Below are 25,626 nucleotides of genomic sequence, written 5' to 3' on the forward strand. Positions count from 1 at the left end.
GTGGGAAGCCAGCACCATCCAGGCAAGTCCTTTTTATTTTCCCCCACTGCTGCCACAAGACTTTATTTGTGAAACCCCGGGCACAGCCCAGACACACAGAGTACATGGGAAAAGCACAATATGTCACAGGGCGCCTCCAGCCCAGCCCCAGCCCCACCCTAGGTCTTCAGGCATGATCAGGCCCTATCCCTGCCCTCCCCGGCTGGAGATCCAGCTTGGGCCCACCCAGATGCCCCCTCCAGCATGGCTCGCAGACATCTCAGCAGCCAGAGGAGGCCCCACGGGGTGCGGAGCCAGCACCGTTCAGGCCAAGTCTAGCTTCCAGACCCCAGTGTCTGCCCCCTGGCTTCTCTTCCTGTCCACATGCTGTGGGTGCCAGTCTTGCCCTCTGACCCCCCACCCCCCACCCCGTGGCCCCAACCAGAGCAGTCTCTGCCCATCAGGCTGAGGGGTCGCAGAGCGGGGATGGATGGTAGGGGCAGGGGTGGCCGGAGGAACTGAGCCTGGTGACAGGAAGTGGAGCAGCCGTCGAGCAAGCAGCCCTGGACAGGGCAGGACAAACCTGGCCACAGCATAGGGAGGGGACAGCACTCGGACAGCAGCTGCCCAGGCCTGTCGGGGCCTGACAGCCCACTGTGATCACAGTGCCCACTTTACTTCTGGCCTTTGTTCTTAATAAACTCACTCCTTTCTGGAAACTCTATTCCAAGCCGCACTCGGACTGCCTCGACACAGCCCTCACACCACGCCGGGTCCAACCCAAATGCTGACCTACACTGGTCGTGTGTCTGGAGGCGAGAAGGTGAAAAATAACATCTATGGCAGCAGAGAGCTCCCCCGCCCCCAGGCTCTTTCTGTGTGTCTGCCTTCAGGCTGTTTGCTCTGAGTCCCACCCCACTGGGGACACGGCTCTGCGGGTCCATCACTCAGCAGGTGTCTTCTGTGTTTTCGGAGTCATGCCTCTCAAGAGTCATAGCTGCCAGGTTTTCTGAGATGAGTGTCTCCGCGCTGACGGGGTCGGCCTGACTGCCAACAGGAGGGACCTCGCTACTGGATGGTGCATCTCGGTGGGGAGGCTCTGGGGAAACAGGGGACCCCAGGAACACGTCAGCCGCCACCCCAGGAACACGTCAGCCGCCTCCCCATGAACAACTGAACAACCGAGGTGACTTGGTTCATAGTTGCTGAAGCTGCTGCCTGGGGTGCAGGCTTCACGGGTGGATGGCCTCACGTCCCCATCTACGAAGCCCTATCCTTTCTCCCCCAGACCAGTGCTCCCACTTCCTCCCTGCCTTTGATTTCAGATTATCTTTGGTCAGACTTTTAAATTGTGCCCCACATCATGTTGTCCCCCTGCTCCAGCACCCCAGGCCTCCCCAGCTCACTTCAGATAAGACCCAGGCCTTTTTCCTGGTCTTCCCAGCAGGGAGAGACCCAGCCTTGCCCATTGGATCACATCCCTCTGCTCCCTGGGCTCATGTGTGTGGTTCTGGGCCTTGTTCCCATCTCAGGGCCTTTGCACTTGCTGCTCCCTCTGCCTGCACTGCTCTTCCCACATCTATGCTTGTCTGGTTCCTCCCTTCCTACAGGCCTGGGCACAGATGCCACCTCATCCTGAGCTTCTCTGTTGGCCTGGCTAAGGCACATCTACTAGGTCACACCGCTGCCTACCTGCCGCCTCCCCTTTTAGAGTTCTTTTTAGTGCTGGTCTCAAAAGGCTAGACTCTATTTGCTACTGGACTCTTATCTCATGAGTGGGGTGTATTTGTCTCTTTGTGCTCTTAGCTGTATCTCCAGGGATGAGGAGGGTTTGCGTGCAGGAGTGGGGCCAAAGTGGGTGAATGAGTGAATGAATGAATGACTTCTTCCTAACAACTGAAGACGTGGGAGAAGCGTAAGGTGGCTACAGCATTCTTCGTGGGGAAGAATTAGAGAGCTGGGTGACTAAGAACAGAGGAACGATCATGTTCCAGAAGCTTCCAAGGCAGCCCAGCCTCATGGCATGTGGCTTGGGTGGTCACACAGGCCCTTCAGACGGGCCTGTGTTCGGCTTACTGCTTTCCTGTCTTTGTCTTGAAATTCTTCCTAAATTTTGAGCAAGGAGCCTTGCTTTTTCTTGTCGCACCGGGCCCCACAAACGTGTCACTGGTCTGGTCCAGGTGCTGCAGCAGCGAGTGGAGAGCATCCAGTCCTCCCACAGCCCAGGAGCCATGCGCTCCTCTAACCCTCAACTGATAGATGGGGAAGCAGAGGCTCCCAGCTGAGTGATGGGTTAGGTGTTCTCCACTTCTGCCACGACCCTCCTGCCTCCCAGACTCCAGGAAACGGGAGATTCATACTGTTGAGTGAATGAGAGAGAGCATGGGGGCCCTGCCCTGCCCCAGGCTCACCTGCATCCCCTCCTGTTTCCCCAGGCCTTTTGACTCCCTTGACATCAGTTGCCCCTGGGTGGACCATCATTCTGTTGCTGTTGCCGACGGTGGTGTCCTCGAGGAAGCAGGAGCGAATGTGGACTCTCTGGGACGTGACCTCTTTGGACTGAGGTCCTGGTTCAGGGATTTGAATTTCGATGGAAGCTTCTGGGCTGGTACCCAGGACGGAGGCTGCAGGTTGGTCATAGAAAGGGATTCGGGGAGGGGGTGTGAGCAGCTGGACAGCAGGCCTGATCTCCAACATGGCTCCTAGGTCCTCCACAGCTGACCATCCTCCTGGAGCCTCCCCGCAGTGGTCCATGCCGTGCTCTGTTGCTGGCAGACACGTGGCCTCACGTGGTGGCTCTGTATGTACGTGCCTGGGCTGCCAGCTCTCTCGGCCCCTGGGTCTGCCAGCTTGAGTTCCCCTCCTGCTGCCCATCCCCACTGACCTGGTCCTCTGTGCCACCCCAGGCACTCAACCACTGCCCCCACGGACCCCTGTCCCTGTCCCTCTGCTGCCTGCCTTCTGGCAGCTCTGGAACACCATCTCCATCTTCAGTTAGAATCTTCACGTGGCCCCCGGCCCAGTCCCCAGCCCCTGCCATCTTGCTCCTGCCTCCCCTGCCAAACTTCAAAAGAGAGCTGGCCACGCTCTGTCTCACCTTCTTCCACTGCCCTCGCTCCTTCTGGCCCCTCAGCTCACCGCAGACCCCTTGCTGCAAGACCCCGTGACCCTCCCTTGATCTTATAGGCTCTTCTCTTCTGGAAACTTGTGCCCTGGCATCCCTGGGGCTCCTCCTCTCCCAGGCCTCTCCGCTGCATCTCCGCCAGCCTGTCTCTGGATGCCCAGTGCCAGCGAGGACATCACCTCGGCCCTCTGGTCAACAGCACCTAGGTGGCTCCTTAGATGCTTTTCCAGCCCAGCCATCTCCTTTGTCTCTGCTTCATCTGGCCCAGGAAATGATCCCTGCCCATTGTAGAGATGAGGACATTGAGGTTTCCTAGGTGGGTAGCAGGAATGGGAATCCTCGTGTTAACTCTGCCAGACCCCCTTGCTCTACTCTGTGGACAGCCTCTTGGTGGGATGGAAAGAATTTCTCATCATGCCTCTCTCACCACAAGGACCGGCTCAAGTCCCATGTATCGAGGAGGCCAGATGGGGTGGGGTGGGGGCAGGATGGTAGCCCATTGTCTCATTACCTGGGGGGCTGTCACAGGCGCCGCGGGCAGAGCCCTTGGCTGGGTTGCTGTGAAGTCGCATCTCATTGCCATGTCCCATCTGAACTCGCCTGAGCACAGACTTCTCCATCCAGATGTCCTGGGGCCCCCTGGATCCAGCCAGGGAGTCCAGAGTTGAGGGTTCAGCAGAAGCCACTGGAGGGAGGTAGCAGGGAGCCGTGGAGCCTGGTAGAGGACATGGAAACATGACCCTTAACCCCCACTCTCTGATACCGCTCTTCCCACCCCCTCCCCACTATGCACACAGATAAATCCTAGCCAGACAGAGGAGACAGGACTGTGAATTCTTTCTCGACACCAGCAGACTGGGAGTGATTACTTTAGGCTCTGAATTGAAGAGCAGGTGGATTGGCAGAACAGTTAGCGTGGGTTTCCAGGGTTTTATAACTGGGATGCCTGGGGTGTCAATGGGGCACTGAAAACCCAAATACTGAGCATGCCCTCTGTTCCTAGCCATTCTCACCCCTCTGGGCCTATTGGGAAAAAGTCTCCTTGGGGGTGAACTTGGTGTTGACCCAGAGCCCTCAGGGACTCTGACATTGTTTTATTTTCTCAGCATTTATTTTCATGGTGACCTTTGTGGGTTTCAAGGTAATGCTGTAAAAGTTTACTTTAAAGTGAATTTGAGTAGAATAAAAAGTAAACCATTTAGCAACACTGAGTAAACAGTTAGCCAGGGACTCAGCCAAAATTATGGAAGGTGGAGCTCAGAGGACTGAAGGTGGGGAAAGGTTGATTTAGATTCTAGAACAAAGTTCCTCAAAGCCCAGAGCGGGGAAGGGCTCTCTCGAGGTCAAGGGGGTATCCCAAGTTTGGGGTCAATGGTTTCACTTATGTCCCATAGCTGGACTGAGAGGTGGCCCTGTCCCCTCTCCCCACAGTGCCTGGCACAGAGTAGGTACTCACTTGCTTACTGTTATTTCATCAAAGCTAGGATGCACCCAGTAAGAGGGACCCCAGTTTATGAAATGTTAACATGAGGGAAGAAACAGTGTCTTGGAACAAACACATGTTACAACAACACCTTGTGACATCTTAGTAAGAGAGAGTGAATGAAGTTGCTTCTTGTGGAAAATGTGGGGAAAGATGGCAGAGTGAAGGGAAGGCAGGAAGGGTTTGATCCAGGCACAAGGAGAGACAGCCTGATTTTTGGGAAAGCCAGAAAGGACCTTGGAAATCTGATAGCTGCCCTTTCTCCCTGGAGACATGCACCCCCTGCTCCTCACCCCACCCAGAAGGACAGGGCCCCTCTCCCAGGCATCTCAGAGGACTCACCGTTTTCCTCAGATCCCATTTGTCTCACTAGGAGATTCCCGTGTCCAATCTGGATATCTTCACAGTTCTGGATGGAAATGTGGCTGTTTGGTCCCTTCTGACAGATCATGTTGATTGGATTTTGCTGGTAAATAACTGGGGTGGACTGATTTCTAGAACCTTCTGCAAAATAATATTCCACTCAATCCCTTTGTACCTCGTAAGGGGTCAGAAGTTCCAAATACTAGTCCACAGCACCAGAATCTCCTGGAGGGGGCTGGTTAAAACACGAATTCCCAGGGGCCCACCCTGGGGTTCTGAGTCAGTGGGCCCAGGTGGGCCCCAGGAGCCGGAGTGTTTACCAAACGCTGCAGGTAAGCTTGTACTTTGTCCCACAGGCCACCCTACCCATGTGTCCTCTGCCACCGCGGGAGGGCAGCAGGTGCCTCGCTGCTTGCAGCCTCTTCCCCCTCCCACTGCGAGGAAACCACAGCCCTAACCTCCGCTTTCCTTTAGGGACCTTTCCTCTCTCCCTTTAGGGAGCTGCCCACGGGCTGCTTCTAACTATGGGAAAAGCTTTGTTTGGTTCACAAGGCATTTTTAAGAATTTGGAGTAGTCACCACTATTTAACATCTAGCATTTAAGAAGCTGAGGCCCTCCTTGGGTGCCATAAGCAGGGGTGTCAGCTCCACGTGGGCTCCACACAAAGGGCCACATTCCCACCTTTGTGGGCCCTTGGCTCTTGTGTCTTTGTGAGCATTTAAAATTGCATTTAATGACTGTATTGGGATAAAGGCAAATATAACTCAGCTGGAATTATTAGCTATTCATTCTTACTATGATATCCATTTTTTTCTTCTAATTTAAAGAGAAATTGGAGCATTTGGTGACCCCCTAAAAGTACTGGAGGCTCTAGGCCTTAGGCCTGCTGTTTGTAATGCCTAAGTCAGTTCTGGGACTCCACCTGTGGGTATGTAAGCCCAGCCTAGCCAACTCCTTCAGCAACTTTAAAACTCCAAGTTGGGCAAAATGCTTACAGAAAACTGTTAGCAAATTCAGACTGAGACCTGTGTCCCAGTTGATACAGTCAGGGGTGGACCCCACCTCCAGGAAGCCCTCCCTGGTTACTCCCACCAGCATTCCCCTCCCTCCTGGAATCCCCTGCCAGGGACAGGTCAGCAAGACTCCAGCTTCTGACAAGGTGGGGAAGCCAGAGTACTTAGCAGAAGCCCGGCAAGGACCAGGGCTTGCATGTTACAATTTCTCTTCACAGCTCTGCCCTCTGCCCTGTCCAGAGTAAGGGCCTACCTGATTGATAAATTGTCCAAGAGTTTGATTTCTGGTCAAAGTCCAGGAGGTGCTTGTCCCTCATTGCATACAAGTCTGGGTTGACTTCCTTTGCTGTCTTCATCCCCAGGGCCTTGGCGATCATCAGGGCTTTATGGGGCCCATGGGCTTCCAGAAACTGGTAGATCTCTTTCTCTGGGAGGTGGGAGGCTGGTGGTTAAAGAGGACCCTGGAGGCTGGATCTACTCCCCTGCTTACCAGCCCCTGTGCCCATTTTCCTCATCTGTGAAATGGACACAATAATAATACTGCACCACAGAGGTCGTTCTGGGGGTTGGGAATTCTCTCCAGGGGCTCCAGAGAGTGCCTGCCCACACTAGGTGCACAGCAAATGCTAACCATTCATCAGACAAATGATTTCTCAGTCACTTAGCCTCTTTCCCCAAGAGACAGAGCCTTGCCTCTGAACACTGTGTGCAGTGTGGGGACCTTTCCGTGGGTGGGGTGGTTGTTGCTGGACACGTGTAGCTTCCTGAGTGACCGTGAGAGTCTGGGGGCAGAGGGAACCGGCGCTGAATGAAACCAGGATGCTTACGCTGTTCACTGAGCTCTGGGCCCGGCTTCTTTGGAATTGCAACTGTGTCTTGCTGGGGCCTCTCCACTGGAGAAAGAAAGATGGTCAGGGGGTGAAGGAACGGGAGAGGGGACGTGGATTCTGCCAGACAAAGGCGGGCGGCTCTGTAGAGGACCCAGCATATGGATCTCCAAACTCAGATTCTAGAGTTAAAGAAACTTAGCTTCAAATCCTGCCCCACCCACTTCTGGGCTTCCCTGGGGGCTCAGACTGTAAATATGGGAGACCTGGGTTCAATCCCTAGGTTGGGGAGATCCCCTCGAGAAGGGAACAGCTACCCACTCCAATATTCTTGCCTGGAGAATTCCATGGACAGAGGAGCCTGGTGGGCTACAGTCCATGGTGTCGCAAAGAGTTGGACACGACTGAGTGACTAACACTTTCACTTTCAGCCCCCCTCCCCCAACCCTGGTCCTGCAACGGCTTTTTGTAAGTTTCTGACACATGTCAGCTGTTTAGGTTCATGGGTTGCAGAACCAGAGAAGTGGATCTCATGCGATGCTTAAGACTGTTCAATTATTATTGAGTCATTGGTCGTGTCACAATCATCATTATTAAAGTTTTGCTGAGCATCTACTATGTGCTGGCATGGGCTTAGCCATTTGCCTCAAATCCTCTCGCCTCCATTGGCCAGAGAAAGAAATCAGGATGCAGTGAGAAGACGGCATGCACCCTCAAGGGCAGAGCCCGTACTTGAACCCAGGTCCAAATCTGGGCTTGGTCGCTACCAGGACCGCTCATGCTGGGTCCCGTGCCCCCACCTCTCCCACCTGCAGTGACAGGTTACCCCGCTCTGTGGGAACCATTTCTTTGGTCCCGCCGTCGTCCAAGCACCACATCGCAGGGCCTGCGAGCATGACTCCTTTTGACTCCTGCTTCATCTTGTGGAGGAGCTGGTTGAGCTTCTTCTTGGGCACTTGGAATTTCTTTAACAGTTGGGTGGTCTTCACAGGGGAGCCAGCATCCCTCAACACCTCCAGAATCCTCTGCTCAAGATCTGGGAGAGGGAGACAGGGGCAGAGACAGAACTGACGTCCCCATGACCCAGCCTGGGCCGTCAGGCCCCCCACCGCAGAGAGGGATCTAGGGCAGACGGAGGAACAGAGGTTGAAGTAGACACCCATCAGTGTCTCTGTTCAGGGAGGGGCGTATGGGCTGCTCAGAAATGACCTGGGCCAGACAGTCTGGTGGCCAGAGGAGTTGCCAGGCCTTCCGAGTGTCCCCCGCCTGTGTGAGCACTGGAGGACAGATGAGAACAGTCAGCCCTCAGGTGTCCTCAGAGCAGAGGAGAGTGGAGGCAGCAGGATGCAGGAGGGTAAGGGCGGAGGAGAGGAGCGGGGGAAGTGAGGCCTGCCCCTGGTGCCCTCCATCCCCCATCCACCCCGCCCTGCGGAATCTGCTCCTCGGGCTCACCATCCACAGGGGCGATGTCACTGTTCATCCCCCCCAAGAAACCCAGCAGGCGTTCAGAAACAGAGCTTTCACCCTGCTGCCCAGCCATGGAGTCCTGGTGGTACCGCTCCAGACTCTCTCAACCACTTCTCCTTTCCTCTGCCTCCACTCCCCCACTCCTTGTCAGCATCCCCTCGATGACAGCAGTTCCACCAACTCCAGGTTCCCTCCCATCCACCCTCCTCTTGGCTGGCAGAACCCGTTCTGACAGCCTTATCTTTACCCACCCTCTACTGCCCTTCAAGTGCCAACCTGTTTGAATTCCTTTCAGCCATACTCACCCCTGGGCCTTTGCACATACCATTCCCTTTGCCAGGCGTGCTCTTCCCCCCCTTTCCACCTGGCCAGTGTGAGTTTTCACTCAGACTCCAATGCTGGAAGGCTGTCCTGAGTGCCCTGAGCAGGTGGGATGCTGGTCTTGTGTGGGTCCCCTGCAGAGTGTCCCCAGGGATCCGCTGCTGTGATTGCCAGATCCACTGTAGTGGTTCTGTGTCTAGCCACGGGCCAGGCATGCAGTAGGGTCTCACGAACTATTAACAGCATTTGAATGGAGGAGGGGCTGGATGAAAGAGTGAGTGTCCACTACTGGGTAGATGTGTGCTCAGATGGCCTGGGCAGGGGATGGGCGCTCCTCCAAGGCCTCTGTTTCCGCCTCTCCTCTGCCAGAGTTAATGGTCCTAAGCAGGATGCCTCTAGGCTCAAAGAGGAACTTTCCAAATAGCCCCTACTCCTCCCAGGCAGGCTCCCATAAACCCAAGCCAGCTGCCCTGTGGGGAGCGAGAGAACTGGTGGACGCAGAGCCAGCAGTGCATGGCGCTGGGAGAGAAAGTGTCTGCCCCTGAGAACACCATGGGAATGCAAAGCAGGGCCTTTCTTGGGAAGACCGAGTTACCCTCCCAGGGCAGCAGCCCAACCCTTTGACTTCTGGGTTCTTGCTGGATTCTGAGTGGGCAGCAGTAGGGGATGACCTGGTCGCCAGCTCTGCGCTGGGCGTTGTGGCTCGCTCTTGTAGGGTGCTCTTTGCATCCTTCTGGGGGCAGGTGATGTGCATTACAACCCCTGGGGTTACCCAGCCTGAACTTCACTCACTAAACACTACCCCCGAGACTGTCATACCCGTCCAACCCACTGATGCTTTGCCTAGCCTTGAAAAGAGTTTTGATTCCTGAAAAACCTGCTCCTGGGTGAGCCTCTCTCTCTTCCTCCTCCTGCAGTCCCCTGACCCCAAAGAGGAAATGGGGCCCATGCAGTGAAGGCTGGGCTTGCCTCCCCCACTGAGTCTTCTGGCTGCTGAACCAGAAATTGCAAAATGGGATGAGGTGTAAATGATACATCAGTTAAAAGGAAAAGGGGAACAAGTTAAATTCAGTTACCCAGTGCCCCTGACAAGTCTCCTTGAGAAAATACAACAGGAACTGGGAACCCACCCTGGGATTCTGGGCCACTCCCAGTTAACCCCCCTCCCTGACACTGCGTATTTTCCTGGGTTTGAGCCAAAACTCTGCCACCTACCAGCTGTGTGACCTCCATTTCCCCATCTTTGAAATGGTGAGATTCATGACTGCTTCAGATCATGGTGAGGTTCAGATAGTTACTGATCACAGAACAAAGACAGACAAAAAGCGCCTCAGGCCCCAGCCCACACCCTTTCAGTGGGGACCCTAGAAATCAGCTCTGTTCAGTGCCAGTTAAGTTTCGTGTGTGCCATTCAATAGAAGAACAGCAGCAGGAGGAAAGCCATGTACAAGCAAAGCAACTTCTCTCCTTCCTCAAAACGAAAGTGAAGGCAGGTTCAGGCCCCATGCTCAGCCGTGGTCCCGAGTCATTTCACCTGCACTGCCTGTGATCTCAGGAGTGAGGTGGGAACCTCAGTGGGCTTCCCCTGAGGGTTCCTGCAAAACGCACACGGAGCGTGTTGCAAGATGCCTGGTGTAGAGCAAGGCTCTGAACCCGATGCAATGCTTTCTCCCTCTCTTTCTTGTTACGGTGGTGCCTATCGTGGTTGTCAGGTATTAGCCTATCGTGGTTGTCATCTGAACCAAGAAAAGGAACCAGAAGAAAAGTTAAGTGCCGCCCGGGCACTCCCACGGGTCCTTAGAAGGAAAAAAGTACCTGTGTCTCCTGGGTCAGCAGGGACCTCGGCCATGCTGGCAGTAGCTGCAGGGGGCCTGGGAGACTTGGAGTCAGCAGCAGGCTCTGACCCTAGGGCCTGCAGAAGGTGGGTCCGGTCAAGGCTGTGTGTACTCTTGTGGGCCAGGCTGGTGCTTCTAGCAGCTGTGACGACACTCCAGCTTCATCCAGACAGCTGTCAGCTGTCAGCTGTTCACACCCCGGAAATGGGGCCCTAGGCAGCCAACCTGATCAGTCTCTGGAGAAAATGAAAATGAAACTTTTATGTGTGGTTTTTGAGAGAAACAAAATCGAAAGCTGAATTGAGCAAGACACAGTTAGGCCTTCTACTAGATATTGGTAGGGAGCTGCTGAGATGGAGGAGACCAGAGCTTCTTCTGGGGCTGGGAGGGGGGTTCCCACCGCTGTTCACCTTGACTCCCCCAGCCACAGGCCAAGATACCTGGGTGGGTGGGTGGGTGGCTGAGCACCTGTGATCATCAAAACCACATATGTGTGTGCATATCAAACCGACGACAGTGTAGATGTACGGCAGAGACCACAACATTGAAAAGCAATTATCCTCTAATTTAAAAAAAAATAAAAAAAAGGAGGACTCTCCTTAGTGAGTACTTACTACATACTTTCCAACCTCATGTGCCCCTGACTCATCTACAGGTTAGGGTCTAGTTAGGGTCTCTTTTCTCAGGAAACTGAGGCTCGGGTCAATGAGGCCACTTGTCCAAGATCACAGAGATGCTCAGGTTCTAACTCAGCCCCACCATTTACTGGCTGTGGGACCCTGGACAGGTTATTTTACCTATTTATGTCTTAGTTTTCCTATCTATGAAATGAGCTAATAAAAGGAGTGACCTCAAGAGGTGGTGGCGAGGACTAAAAGGGTTAATTCAGGCACCTCTACAGCCATGAACATAGCTGGGCACCCAATGACCTGGTTCTTGAAAAAAAATACCCATCGCTTCTGAAAATTCTTACAGGGGCCATTGACCTCCCCAAACAGTTCAGAGACACTGCTCAGTCCAGGTGATGGAAGGGGAAACTAAGGCCAACAGAGGTGAAGGGCTTTGTGCTAGGCAGCCCAGAGGGTTAAGGGCTCAGGGTCTCAGCTGAGGCCAAGGAGTGGGTGCCAGTCCCGGGCTCCCAGGGGAACACCATCCCCAGCATTTCTGCAAAGGGAGGCACTTGGGAATAAGTACAACCATGGAAAGGGCCCTGAAGGCTTATCTCAAAGTTATCTTTGTGTTCTCGAGTCCAAGTTCTCCCAGCTCACTGCATAACAGGCCAATGAATCAGAGACGAGGTGTTGAGGCAAGAAATACAACTTTATTTGGAGAGCCAGCTGACCGAGAAGATGGCATACTATTGTCTTAAAATAACCATCTTATGGGGTCTGGATGCCAGGTTCTTTCACAGATCAGAGGTGGAGGGAGATGAGGAAACAAAGTAAAAAGGCCATTAATCTTGCGAACATTTCCCAGAATGGCAAGCCTCAGGCAGGGGATGTGTTCATTTCTTCCTTCCTGCCATCTACAGGTGGACAGGGTTCTGAACAAAGGCACTCTAGTTTAACAGTCAGGCAGAGGGGGCAGGATTCTGAGGCAGGACATTATGCGTGATTATAATAACAAAAGCAACAGAGAGCAAATTAGAAACAGTTCCAACATGGAGCCAGAATTGGTTTATCCCTGCAACATTTGCAGAGCAAGCAAGAAAAATCCCGATGCCCTGTCCACTCTCAAACCAAGTAAGTCCCCATCTTGGGAGGCAGGGCTGGAAGTCCTAGAGGACTTCCCTTGAACCAGAGGTGAAGTGTTGGACAACTTAATAAAAATAGGAAGCCGCAACGATATTTTTGCTCCTTTTTAATATAAAACAGAAGAGACGTGTGTCTCTATGTGCGTTGACAACGTTAATTTTAAATGAGGATTAATTGGGTGTTTTGGGAGAGATTGTCAGGTGTTTTCTGAACTCAGGCTCAGGCTGAGTCACTGTGGGCGGCTGGGAGGCGCCACGCCGGGACCGACCACTAGGTGGCGCCCGCTCACGAACCTGAGTCCCGGCTCCCCTAGCCCAATTCCTCTGATTTAGCGGGGGTGGCTCTCACTTGTCCCCCATCCTAGGATAACCCCAACTCCATCTGACCATATTCTGGTTTCTCAGCCATGTTGACCTTAGTGTGGACACTCCGACTTGGGCCTAGACCTGGTTACCTGGTGGGTTTGCTGGTCACACTAGAGTCCGATCTGAGGGTCAGCTGCTTCTGGTTTGCGTCAGTATGCACATGTTCGGAGGGCCCTGTGTCCTCATCACCCACCTCTGAGCTGCAACCCTTCTTTTCCCTAACAGTGTGTCATTTCCTCTCTGAGCCTTGGTTTAATTATGAAATAGAAATAACAGATAAGAAAAAGCATGTTTATCTGTCACTTAGTAGGTGTTTACAAAATTTGCATCATTTAGAAAATGCCATGTGATTGATAGATCTCCATAACATAACTTTAGACATTGTGCTGTGCTTAGCTGCTCAGTCGTGTTTGACTCTTTGCGACCCAAAGGACTGTAGGCTGCCAGGCTCCTCTGTCCGTGGAATTCTCCAGGCAAGAATCTTGGAGTGAGTTGCCATGCCGTCCTTCAGGGGATCTTCCCAACCCAGGGATCAAACCCAGGTATCCTGAATTGCAGGCGGATTCTTTACTGTCTGAGCCACGAGGGAAGCCCAAGAATACTGGAGTGGGTGACCTATCCCTTTTCCACAGGATCTTTCTGACCCAGGAATTGAACCGGGGTCTCTTGCATTGTAGGCAGATTCTTTATGAGCTGAGATGCCAGGAGAGCCCAAGATTAGACACTAGGCAAAAAAAAAAAGCCAGTGAGAAAGAGGAAGTAAAAAAAACATTTTAATGTGGATGGATTCCTCCTTCCTTAGTGTTCCATGGTACACCTGGAATGGAAACCATGAACCTGCTGTGAACATCTTACCACATTGAATGGGATTCTTACTTTTAAAGTTTTAATTAACTTGCATTTCCTCTTCTCTACTTAAGAGAATTTCAAGGTAATTTTGACTATAAGGATGGTCTTTCACTGAAATATCAGTGACTTACACTATACAGAAACTTCTTTTTTTCTCCTGTAACAGTCTGGTAGGTAGTCCAATACCATAGTGTTGAGGCCCAGGCCCCTTCTATTTTGTTGTTCTGCCATTTGTGGGCTTTATGTTCTAAGATGGCTACTCAAGCTCCAGCCATCACAACCTCATTCCTTACAGGAGGAAGGAAGCAAGGGAAGAAGAATAAATGTCTCTCCTTTAAGAACACTCATGAATTGCACAGACATTCCCCTGACATCCCTCAGTTTCAGAGCCCAGGAGGGAGGCTGGGAAAGAAGGTCTTTCTTCTCGGCTACCATGCTACCTAGCTAAAACGGGGGGATTGATTAACTTCCAAATAGGGGATAAGATATGAGAAGATACTTAGCTGTCCCTGCCATTTTTAAGCTGTTTTCACCCCAGGAAAGTAGCAAGAAGCTCCTCTATGCTTTGAAGTATATCTGTTCAGTGGGGCTTCTGTATTGAGCAGGTCTGAGGCTGAGTTCACAGGTAGCTCCTACACTCTCAGAGACTCCCGTCCAGTGTGGAAGACAAAAGGGGAGAGGATGCTAGGGGCTCCCTACTCTGCTTGGGAAGGACCTCAAAGGCCACAGGAGTTTCAAAATGGCGCCACTGCCTGCTGGAGCCCAGGCCCCTTTTTGCCTTGAAAAGCACACTCCTTTTTCATTGCTTGTGTTTTTCTGGAAACTATTAGAATTCTCCGCCCCAACCAGATGATAATTATATGTTACTGATCTTGAGTCTTTAAATTTCTCTCTCTTTCTCCCTTTTAAAAGAGAGATATTTTTGCTGCACATTGTGTTGGCAAAACGCAGTCTCCTTTCTACCAGGCAGCCTGAATGTTATGATCATGGTTTCTCTGTGAATTCACCTCAGGGGGAGGAAGTGGAAAGGTCTGAAGGCACCAAGTGGGGACAATAATTACTGCCTTTGTCCAGGGGCAACGGTCAGAGGACCAGAGGTGGCCAGAGGGAGACAGAGATTACACAAGACCTCAAGAGCTATGGTAGAGGGCGAGGAACAAAGATCAGACCAGGGGCTGCGGGAGGCAGTAGGTTCTCTGTGCAGCTTCCAAAGGCTCTGCCCCAAAGCCATCTTCCCCAGGCTACATTCACTGCCCTTCAAGGAACAGGTCAGGGAGGCTCCTTGGGCCATCACTGTCTCCTGGAGTTGGACAGACTTGGGATTCTGATCCGGGGTTCTGATCTCGTGGCTCTATGCCCTGAACCCCTCACTACTTCTTCTGAGTTTCGATTTCTCCCTTGGAGAAAGGGGATCGTAGCAGCTCTGCCGGGGGTCTTTCTTTGCAAGCTTCCCTGAGATCGTCCCCCAGAAGGTCCCAGCAGAGCACTGGGAGCAAAGTGTGTGCTCCGTGAGCAGGCACTGTTGTGTCTTGATACTCTGACCCCCACCTGTCCCTCCCTGAGTGACAAAGCAGTCCCATTCACTCATCTGGTTTTGCATCAAGTAATTCCTTGTGCCTCCTTTATCCCAGACTATGTGCTGGGTGCTAGAGCCGGGAGGGAGTGTGGGGTGAAAGTGAGCCCTCCTCTTGCTAGTTCCTGGTTCCACTTCTCATTTCAACTGCAGAAAACCCAATCTGCTCAATTGAGGTATTGATGGGTGACTAAGGCCAAGTCCTGTGTTCCCCACCACTCCTGGACGTGTTGGCTGGTAAGAGGAGTTGACCAGTTCAGTTCAGTTGCTCAGTTGTGTCCGACTCTTTGCGACCCTGTGGACTGCAGCATGCCAGGCCTCCCTGTCCACTCCTGTCCTAGAATTTACTCAAACTCATGTCCATTAAGTCGGCAATGCCATCCAACCATCTCATCCTCTGTCGTCCCCGTCTCCTCCAGCCTTTAATCTTTCCCTGCATCAGGATCTGTGCAAATGAGTCAGTTTTTTGCATCAGGTGGCCAAAGTATTGGAGTTTCAGCTACAGCATCAGTCCTTCCAATGAATATTCCGGGCTGATTTCCTTTAGGATGGACTGGTTGGATCTCCTTGCTGTCCAGGGAACTCTCAAGAGTTCTTCTAACACCACAGTTCAAAAGTATCAATTCTTCAGCACTCAGCTTTCTTTATAGATCAACTCTCATACCCATTCAAGACCACTGGAAAAACCATGGCTTCGACTAGATGGACCTTTGTTGGCAAAGTAATGTCTCTGCTTTTTAAGAAGTTGTCTAGGTTGATCATAATTTTTCTTCCAAGGAGCAAGCATCTTTTAATTTCATGGCTTCAGTCACCATCTGCAGTGATTTTGGAGCCCCCCAAAATAAACTTTGTCATTGTTTCCACTCTTTCCCCGTCTATTTGCCATGAAGTGATGGGACCGGATGCCATGATCTTCGTTTTCTGAATGTTGAGTTTTAAGCCAACTTTTTCACTCTCCTCTTTCACTTTCATCAAGAGGCTCTTTAGTTCTTCTTCACTTGATATTTCTCCTGGCAATCTTAATTCCAGCTTGGGCTTCATCCAGTCCAACATTTTGCTTGATGTACTCTGGATATAAGTTAAATATGCAGGGTGACAATATACAGCCTTGATGTACTCCTTTCCCGATTTGGAACCAGTCTGTTGTTCCATGTCCAGTTCTTACTGTTGCTTCTTGACCTGCATACACATTTCTCAAGAGGCAGGTCAGGTGGTCTGGTATTCCCATCTCTTTCAGAATTTTCCACAGTTTGTTGTGATCCACATAGTCAAAGGTTTTGGCATAGTCAATAAAGCAGAAATAGATGTTTTTCTGGAACTCTCTTGCTTTTTCCATGATCCAATGGCTGTTGGCAATTTGATCTCTGGTTCCTCTGCCTTTTCTAAATTCAGCTTGAACATCTGGAAGTTCACGGTTTGCATACTGCTGAAGCCTGACTTGGAGAATTTTGAGCATTACTTTGCTAGCGTGTGAGATGAGTGCAATTGTGAGGTAGTTTGAACATTCTTTGGCATTGCCTTTCTTTGGGATTGGAATGAAAACTGACCTTTTCCAGTCCTGTGGCCACTGCTGAGTTTTCCAAATTTGCTGGCATATTGAGTGCAGCACTTTCACAGCATCATTTTTTCAGGATTTCAAGCTATGTGCTTGACTGGATTCCATCACCTCCACTAGCTTTGTTCATAGTGATGTTTCCTAAGGCACACTTGACTTCGTATCCCAGGATGTCTGGCTTTAGGTGAGTGATCTATCATGATTATCTGGGTCATGAAGATCTTTTTTGTACAGTTCTTCTGTGTATTCTTGCTACCTCTTCTTAATATCTTCTGCTTCTGTTAGGTCTGTACCATTTCTGTCCTTTATCGAGCCTATCTTTGCATGACATGTTCCCTTGGTATCTCTAATTTTCTTGAAGAGATCTCTAGTCTTTCCCATTCTGTTGTTTTCCTCTATTTCTTTGCACTGATCACTGAGGAAGGCTTTCTTATCTCTCCTTGCCGTTCTTTGGAACTCTGCATTCAGATGCTTATATCTTTCTTTTTCTCCTTTGCCTTTCACTTCTCTTCTTTACATAGCTGTTGTAAGGCCTCCTCAGACAACCATTTTGCCTTTTTGCTTTCTTTTTCTTGGGGATGTTCTTGATCACTGCCTACTGTACAATGTCATGAACCTTCATCCATAGTTCTTCAGGCACTCTATCTATCAGATCTAATCCCTTGAATCTATTTGCTACTTCCACCGTATAGCTGTAAAGGACTTACAACTATACAGTGGAAGTAGCAGTGTTGGAGAAGACTCTTGAGAGTCCCTTGGACTGCAAGGAGATCCAACCAGTCCATCCTAAAGGAGATCAGTCCTGGATGTTCATTGGAAGGACTGATGCTAAAGCTGAAACTCCAATACTTTGGCCACCTGATACAAACAGCTGACTCTTTGGAAAAGACTGTGATGCTGGGAGGGATTGGGGGCAGGAAGAGAAGGGGATGAGAGGGGATGAGATGACTGGATGGCATCACCAACTCGATGGACATGAGTCTGAGTAAACTCCGGGAGTTGGTGATGGACAGGGAGGCCTGGTGTGCTGCGATTCATGGGGTCACAAAGAGTTGGACATGACTAAGAACTGAACTGAACTGAATACCTGAATGGTCTAGTGGTTTTCCCTACTTTCTTCAATTTTAGTCTGAATTTGGCAATAAGGAGTTTGTGATCTGAGCCACAGTCAGCTCCTGGTCTTGTTTTTGCTGACTGTATAGAGCTTCTCCATCTTTTACTGCAAAGAATATAATCAATCTGATTTCGGTGTTGACCATCTGGTGATGTCCATGTGTAGAGTCGTCTCTTGTTGGAAGAGGGTGTTTGCTATGACCAGTGCATTCTCTTGTCAAAACTCTGTTAACCTTTGCCCCACTTCATTCTGTACTCCAAGGCCAAATTTGCCCATTACTCCAAGTATTTCTTGACTTCCTACTTTTGCATTCCAGTCCCCTATAATGAAAAGAACATCTTTTTTGGCTGTTAGTTCCAGAAAGTCTTGTAGATCTTCATAGAACCATTCAACTTCAGCTTCTTCAGCATTATTGCCTGGGGCATAGACTTGGATTACTGTGATATTGAATGGTTTGCCTTGGAAATGAACAGAGATCATTCTGTCATTTTTGAGATTGAATCCAAGTACTGCATTTCGGACTCTTGAGCAGGAGGACACAAGTCATGGTATGGGCAGGGATCAGGGCATTGAAGGCTGTGATTTGCAACTTATGATTTTCCCTGAGGGCAGAAGAAGCCCCACTGGAAGGTGTTCATCCAAGGTAAGCTGGGGATTTGGAGAGGTCACCTGGGTGCTGGAGAGTATTGGCAGGAAGTCAGCAGGGGAGGGGGCCGCCACCTTGAGAAGGCTGTGTGAGTCCAGGGGAGGAGGCTTAGCCAGCATCAGGCTGTTCTCCCCTTCCTCCCCCTGCTCTCTTTTCAGAAAGTCCTTTCCCACATCCCCCCAAAATAGATTGAAATGAATTCACATCGAACTCATATATAATCATCTAACTTGTTTATAATCAAAAGATTTTTTGATAAGGCTGCTTCTAAAATGCTTTACCTACAAGAAATTCATTTAATTATAATTGGCCACAACTCCTCCACCAAAGGGTCAGTATTCTTGGGCATTCTTGCACAATGAAGAGATCTCACCTATAAATTCATTTCAGACATAATAAAGTAGCCTGAAATTTTTATGGTGATTAAATGGAGCAATTAATGAAACTGACATAATGCTATGTCTTCTAGATGTTTAATTAAACATTTACTGAGTCTGATTTTGCAAGGTTTTCCCCCCATATTTTGGAGCTCAAACATTTTCATGGGCTCTTGAAGCATCCATAGGCCTGAGGTGCTAAGAATTCTATACCTACAAGATAGAATGAGGAAATGCAGGGACTTCCCTGGTGGTCCAGTGGCTAAGATTCCATGCTCCCAATGTAGGTGGACCTGGGTTCAGTCCCTGTTGGGGCAGCTAAGTTCCCACATGCCACAAGTAAGACCTGGCACAGTCAAATAAATAAATAAATATATATTTAAAGGCCTTCACCTTTAAAAAATAAAATGAAGTGAAGAAATTCAGAGAGACAGACCATGAGGGCCAGGGTTCCTGGTCTTTGGGGGATCGTGGCCCCAGGTGAGTTGTACTCTGGGGTGTTGTCAAATATGAGATGGAAGATGGGGCAACAGCAGAATCTTTTACATGTTAATTCGTGACTTCTTTTCATTAAAAAAAATGGAAGGGATATGTGGAAAATATGTAGGTAGAATTTTGTTTTTGAAAGAATGAGTAATTAAAAATGTGTTGCTTTAAAGGCGGGCTTAGTTGAAATTTCCAGGTGGCTCAAGAATCCGCCCTGCGGTAAAGAATCCACCTGCCAATTCAGGAGCGGCACGTTCCATCCATGGGTTGGGAAAATCCCCTGGAGGAGGAAATGGCAAGCTGCTCCAGTATTCTTGCCTGGAAAATCCCATAGACAAAGAATTCTTAACAGACTATAGTCCATAGGGTCATGAGTCAACAGAACTTAGTGACTAAACCACACCCTACAATGTGACCCGAAGATGTTTCTTAAAAGACTGAGCAACCGGATAGCAACTGATTTATTTAATGCTTATTATGGGCCTTATTTCCAGTGTTTTACATTATTTTTTTCAATTCTTCTAGCAATCTTATTGTTGTATTTGTTCAGGCACTAAGTCGTGTCCAACACTGTGGCCCCATGGTCTGCAGCATGCCAGGCTTCCTTGTCCTTCATTGTCTCCCTGAGCTTGCTTAAACTCATGGCCATTGAATCCGTGATGCCATCCAATCATCTCATCTTCTCCTCCTACCTTTCATCTTTCCCAGCATCCCATGAAAAAGTGAAGTGAAGTGTTAGTCACTCAGTCGAATCTGACTCTTTGCAAGCCCATGACTGTAGCCCACCAGGCTTCTCTGTCCGTGGGATTCTCCAGACAAGAATACTGGAGTGGGTTGTCATTTTCTCCTCCAGGCTATCTTCCTGAACCAGGGATTGAACCTGAGTCTCCTGAATTTCAGGCAGATTCTTTACCATCTGAGCCACCAGGGAAGCCTGGTTCTTAGATGCTGTCTTCTCAATGTGTCTTCAGCAGGTGGGGGTGAGGTGGAGCAAGCTCTCTTGTGATTCTATTATAAAGGCACTAGTCTCAGGATTTCCCTGGTGGTCCAGTAGTTAAGATGCTGCCTTCCACTGTAGGGGGCGGGGCATGGATTTGATCCCTTGTGAGGAGGTAAGATCCTGCATGCCACACAGAGAGGTCAAAAAAATAAATGAAATGAATAGCTTTTTTTTTAAAGACATTAATCTTTATCCTGGGGGCTACCCCCTCATGACCTCATTTAGTCCTAATTACCTCTCAAAGTCCCCACCTGCTAACACCATCACATTGTGGGGTAGGGCTCCAACAAATGAATTTATTGAGGGGACCCAAATGGCACCCCACTCCAGTACCCTTGCCTGGAAAATCCCATGGACGGAAGAGCCTGGTAGGCTACAGTCCACGGGGTCTCGAAGAGTCGGACTCGACTGAACGACTTCACTTTCGCTTTTCACTTTCATGCATTGGAGAAGGAAATGGCAACCCACTCCAGTGGTCTTGCCTGAAAAATCCCAGGGATGGGGGAGCCTGGTGGGCTGCCGTCTATGGGGTCACACAGAGTTGGACACCACTGAAGCGACTTAGCAGCTGCAGTGGCAGCAAACATTTCAGTTCCCAGTTCAGTTCAGTTCAGTTCAGTCACTCAGTCATGTCCAACTCTTTGCGACCCCATGAATCACAGCACGCCAGGCCTCCCTGTCCATCACCAACTCCCAGAGTTCACTCAAACTCATGTCCATCGAGTCAGTGATGCCATCCAGCCATCTTATTCTCTTCCTGCCCCCAACCCCTCCCAGCATCAGGGTGTTTTCCAATGAGTCAACTCTTCTCATGAGGTGGCCAAAGTATTGGAGTTTCAGCTTTAGCATCAGTCCTTCCAAAGAACACCCAGGACTGATCTCCTTTAGAATGGACTGGTTGGATCTCCTTGCAGTCCAAGGGACTCTCAAGAGTCTTCTCCAATACCACAGTTCAAAAGCATCAATTCTTCGGCACTCAGCTTTCTTCACAGTCCAACTTTCACATCCATACATGACCACTGGAAAAACCATAGCCTTGACTAGATGGACCTTTGTTGGCAAAGTAATGTCTCTGCTTTTGAATATGCTATCTAGGTTGGTCATAACTTTCCTTCCAAGGAGTAAGCACCTTTTAATTTCATGGCCGCAGTCACCATCTGCAGTGATTTTGGAGTCCCCCCAAATATGGTCTGACACTGTTTCCACTGTTTCCCCATGTATTTTCCATGAAATGATGGGACCAGATGCCATGATCTCAGTTTTCTGAATGTTGAGCTTTAAGCAAACTTTTTCACTCTCCTCTTTCACTTTCATCAAGAGGCTTTTTACTTCCTCTTCATTTTCTGCCATAAGGGTGGTGTCATCTGCATATCTGAGGTTATTGATATTTCTCCCGGCAATCTTGATTCCAACTTGTGCTTCTTCCATCCCGACGTTTCTCAAGATGTACTCTGCATAGAAGTTAAATAAGCAGGGTGACAATATACAGCCTTGACATACTCCTTTTCCTATTCGGAACCAGTCTGTTGGTCCATGTCCAGTTCTAACTGTTGCTTCCTGACCTGCATACAGATTTCTCAAGAGGCAGGTCAGGTGGTCTGGTATTTCCATCTCTTTCAGAATTTTCCACAGTTTATTGTGATCCACACAGTCAAAGGCTTTGGCATAGTCAATAAAGCAGAAATAGATGTTTTTCTGGAACTCTCTTGCTTTTTCCATGATCCAGCGGATGTTGGCAATTTGATCTCTGGTTCCTCTGCCTTTTCTAAAACCAGCTTGAACATCTGGAAGTTCACGGTTCGCATACTGCTGAAGCCTGGCTTGGAGAATTTTGAGCATTACTTTGCTAGCGTGTGAGATGAGTGCAATTGTGAGGTAGTTTGAACATTCTTTGGCATTGCCTTTCTTTGGGATTGGAATGAAAACTGACCTTTTCCAGTCCTGTGGCCACTGCTGAGTTTTCCAAATTTGCTGGCATATTGAGTGCAGCACTTTCACAGCATCATCTTTCAGGATTTGAAATAGCTTGAGTGGAATTCCATCACCTCCACTAGCTTTGTTCATAGTGATGCTTTCTAAGGCCCACTTGACTTCGCATCCCAGGATGTCTGGCTCTAGGTGAGTGATCACACCATCGTGATTATCTGGGTCATGAAGATCTTTTTTGTATAGTTCTTCCGTGTATTCTTGCTACCTCTTCTTAATATCTTCTGCTTCTGTTAGGTCCATACCATTTCTGCCCTTTATTGAGCCCATCTTTGCATGAAATGTTCCCTTGGTATCTCTAATTTTCTTGAAGAGATCTCTAGTCTTTCCCATTCTGTTGTTTTCCTCTATTTCTTTGCATTGATCTCTGAGGAAGGCTTTCTTATCTCTTCTTGCTATTCTTTGGAACTCTGCATTCAGATGCTTATATCTTTCCTTTTCTCCTTTGCTTTTCACTTCTCTTCTTTTCACAGCTATTTGTAAGGCCTCCTCAGACAGCCATTTTGCTTTTTTTGCATTTCTTTTCCATGGGGATGGTCTTGATCCCTGTCTCCTGTACAATTTCATGAACCTCCATCCACAGTTCACCAGGCACTCTATCTATCAGATCTAGTCCCTTAAATCTATTTCTCACTTTCATTGTATAGTGTCCATGTGAGCAGAGCACTGTCCTAAGTCCTTAGAGGGGCAGAACCCTGACACGTTAGTAGGAAAGAGTCTGATATTTAAGACTGCTGTTCTCATTGACAATTTTTACATTTTTTCCATGTTGAAATGGTATTTTGGATATATCTGGTTGAAAACAAATCTTGGTGACTGTGTGTCCACACCTGAGCAGACACACACAGCCCTGAACACAGACACACACACACACACAGGTCCGTTCATGCTTTCCTCACAGGGGACCCATCTCTCCAAGGTGCTCTGACTTCACATTATAGTTTGGTGTCTTTTGCCAGCCCTTTACAATTTGTTGTCTGAGCCTGGGAGCCCCAGAAGCACACCCTGAGGCACAGAGTTGAATGCAAGTAATTGTTTGGGAGGTGATGCCAAGAAACGCTGGGAGGGCAGTGGGAACCTGGGACAGGGGAACGATGGACCAGTTGCTAGCAAGCAAGCCACCTGGGTACACTTGAAGGCATTAGGAATGCTGGGGACATGGGGAGCAGCTTCTTGGTGTTCCCCACAGAGGGCGGGGAAGCTGATGTGCTTACCCTTCACTCCCATCCCTGGAGGAGGCTGCTCACACCTGTGTCAGTCCCCCAGGCTATCTGGCCTGCAGCATGGTGGGCAGAGAAGCTTCTGGACCAGAGAAAGCCTCAGGCACCAGGGCCGAGGAGTGTTGGCTGGAAGCTGGACCCATGTGGACAGACATGGAACTGGTGAAGCAGGTTTCCATATGATGGGGAAACCAGTGGCATCTGGCATACAGTTCTCTGGACAAGTCACTTTTCTTGGGACTCAAGCCTCAAGGGGTTAACTAGCTGGAAAGGGACAAAGGGCAGATCAGATGATTATAGAGCCAGACCCTGACTCCATCCTTTGCAGCTTCCCCTGACTTTGCTCATGCCTGAAAAGAGCAGGCAGGAGTCTAACTCCATGAATTTTAAAAATTCATTTTTGCATTTGCTCACTCGATCAAGCTAGATGCTTTTAAAGACAAATTTAATTATTTTGAGCTCAATAAAAGCCTTTTAATAAGCTGAACATAGTTTCAGCCTTCTGCTTTCAGAGTTATCAGTCGTGGCAAGGAAGGGGCACGAAGAGGAGGGAGAGAGGTGGTAGACGGACGTGGAGAGGGAGAGGGGCAAATCACACACATGGGCATGAACACACACACACACACACACACACACACCATTCACACATACACACACGGATGGATATTTATTTTAAACTTTTATTTGCACATTTAAACCCATAATTTGTTCTAAATCATTTGATTGTATAGCTTTTATAATATTTTGTTTTATTTTTAGAAAAAGTTCTTTTACTTCGGGACAACTGAACAAAGTGTTAAAGAAAATGCGATGGTGGTTTGGCACAGACTTCTTGTGTGTTCTGTCTCTCCCGTTGGCTCACACATTCTTCCTCACTCTGAACGTTCCGTCTATGCCTGAGACTGAGACAGGAAGCCAGACACACATGCTGAAATAATTTCAACAAATATCAACTCTAAACCAACTTCAAGCAGTCAAAATGGCAGGGCTGGTTCAGGCACTGCTGCCTTCCCCAGTTGGTGGAGACAGCATGGACCACACAAGGCAAGAATGTTGCCGTGTTCATAAAAAGCTTTCTGTTTTCATTATTGATGCATTTACTTGTCCAGTGTAATAGCACCTACTGGTTTCGACTATCTAGCACCCAGCCCCCTTCTGACACAATCACTCCAGTTTTCCTTTGGTGAACTCCCTCACTCCCATCTCATCCACAATAGATGGGAATAAGTGACCTCAGCTCCAGGTCCAGAGCAGGGCATACAACTCACACCAGGCCAATCAGAGCATGCTCTTCTTGTGACTGCAGTGATTGGCTGAGAGATCAGTGCATGACCTGAGCCAACCAATAGGATTCTATTCTGGGACTTATGATGGAAGATTGGGAACAAATTTCTTCTCACTTGACTTAGAGCTGTCAGGAAATGAATCTGGAGAAAAGGCAGGGAGAGGATAATCTGCCTGAAAGAGAAATCGAGAGAGATGATGACCAGTTTGATGGAGACAGACACCTTCCTAACATCATGGTGTGTACATCTGGATCTGGTCTAGCCCTGCTCCCAGCTAGTTACAAGAGTCAACAATTCCGTCTTCTGCTGAACACAGTGGCAGTTGGTTTGGGTCACTTGTTTTTGGCCACCTGCATGGCATGCAGGATCTCAGTTCACAACCAGGGATTGAATCTATCTACCCTGTGTGGAAGGGCAGAGTTTTAACCACTGACTCACGAGGGAAGTCCCTGAGTCACTTATTATATAAAGAATTAATGAGAACATACATTATTATCAGACAGAAAACAAATACTGGAGGACCTGATTCAAAGCCACTTGGTGGGCATCTAGGGATGGAAAGCATTTTTGAAGGAGGAGAGAGAGAACAAGAACCCTTTTGCCACATGCCTGGTATGTGGCCTCAGCTTTTTCACTCTCAGTTTGGAACACTCTGTTCTGTAACAACATTAATATTAGGTGCTTCTTTCTTTTATCCTGATGAGATAATATTCCCTATTGTATGCATGAACTATTCATCACAATTTAGCTTATAAAGGTATTGTTGTTCAGTCGCTCAGGGTCTGAGTGTCTGACTCTTTGCAACCCTATGGACTGCAGCACCCAAGGCTTCCCTGTCCTTCACTATCTCCCAGAGCTTGCTCACACTCATGTCCATTGAGTTAGTGATGCCATCCAACCATCTCATCCTCTGTTGCTCCCTTCTCTTCCTGCCCTCATCTTTCTCAGCATCAGGGTCTTTTCTAATGAGTTGGCTCTCTACATCAGGCGGCCGAAGTACTG

General features: G+C 49.3%; 1 protein-coding gene and 1 long non-coding RNA gene across 4 annotated transcripts; one reads left to right on the forward strand and one right to left on the reverse strand.

Moving 5' to 3' along the window:
• On the reverse strand, nt 1-10,583 carry ZBP1 (Z-DNA binding protein 1). 3 transcript variants are annotated; one of them, XM_040248655.1, is made up of 8 exons: nt 10,394-10,583; nt 7,617-7,826; nt 6,791-6,856; nt 6,217-6,390; nt 4,929-5,090; nt 3,615-3,818; nt 2,391-2,603; nt 1-1,078 (listed from the first exon to the last, which is right to left on the reverse strand). In XM_040248655.1, exons 1-8 carry the CDS (start codon nt 10,425-10,427, stop codon nt 927-929), a joined length of 1,215 nt encoding a protein of 404 aa, XP_040104589.1. In that variant the 5' UTR covers nt 10,428-10,583; the 3' UTR covers nt 1-926. The 3 variants fall into 3 exon arrangements, with proteins under 3 accessions (XP_040104589.1, XP_040104587.1, XP_040104586.1); XM_040248653.1 differs by lacking the exon at nt 10,394-10,583 and having other exon boundaries at nt 4,929-5,087; nt 7,617-10,025; XM_040248652.1 differs by lacking the exon at nt 10,394-10,583 and having other exon boundaries at nt 7,617-10,024.
• Nucleotides 1,117-25,452, forward strand: LOC120869367. Its single transcript, XR_005722531.1, has 6 exons — nt 1,117-1,165; nt 2,415-2,609; nt 2,686-2,779; nt 3,222-3,419; nt 10,291-10,499; nt 24,098-25,452. It is a non-coding gene; the product is annotated as an uncharacterized LOC120869367 (long non-coding RNA).
• The last annotated feature ends 174 nt before the right edge of the window (nt 25,453-25,626 follow it).

This window comes from Oryx dammah, unplaced genomic scaffold (assembly GCF_014754425.2).
Source record: "Oryx dammah isolate SB20612 unplaced genomic scaffold, SCBI_Odam_1.1 HiC_scaffold_10, whole genome shotgun sequence".
In the NCBI taxonomy this organism is placed as follows: Eukaryota; Metazoa; Chordata; class Mammalia; order Artiodactyla; family Bovidae; genus Oryx; species Oryx dammah.

Excerpts from the sequence above, each read along its gene's own strand:
- ZBP1 (XM_040248652.1), bottom strand. The coding sequence starts at position 7,953 with ATGGGTGTCTACTTCAACCTCTGTTCCTCCGTCTGCCCTAGATCCCTC. Across the intron at positions 5,091-6,216 it reads TTGGACAATTTATCAATCAG|AAGGTTCTAGAAATCAGTCC; the intron begins GTAGGCCCTTAC and ends ATTATTTTGCAG. Across the intron at positions 2,604-3,614 it reads CGCCTGTGACAGCCCCCCAG|CCTCCGTCCTGGGTACCAGC; the intron begins GTAATGAGACAA and ends ACCAACCTGCAG.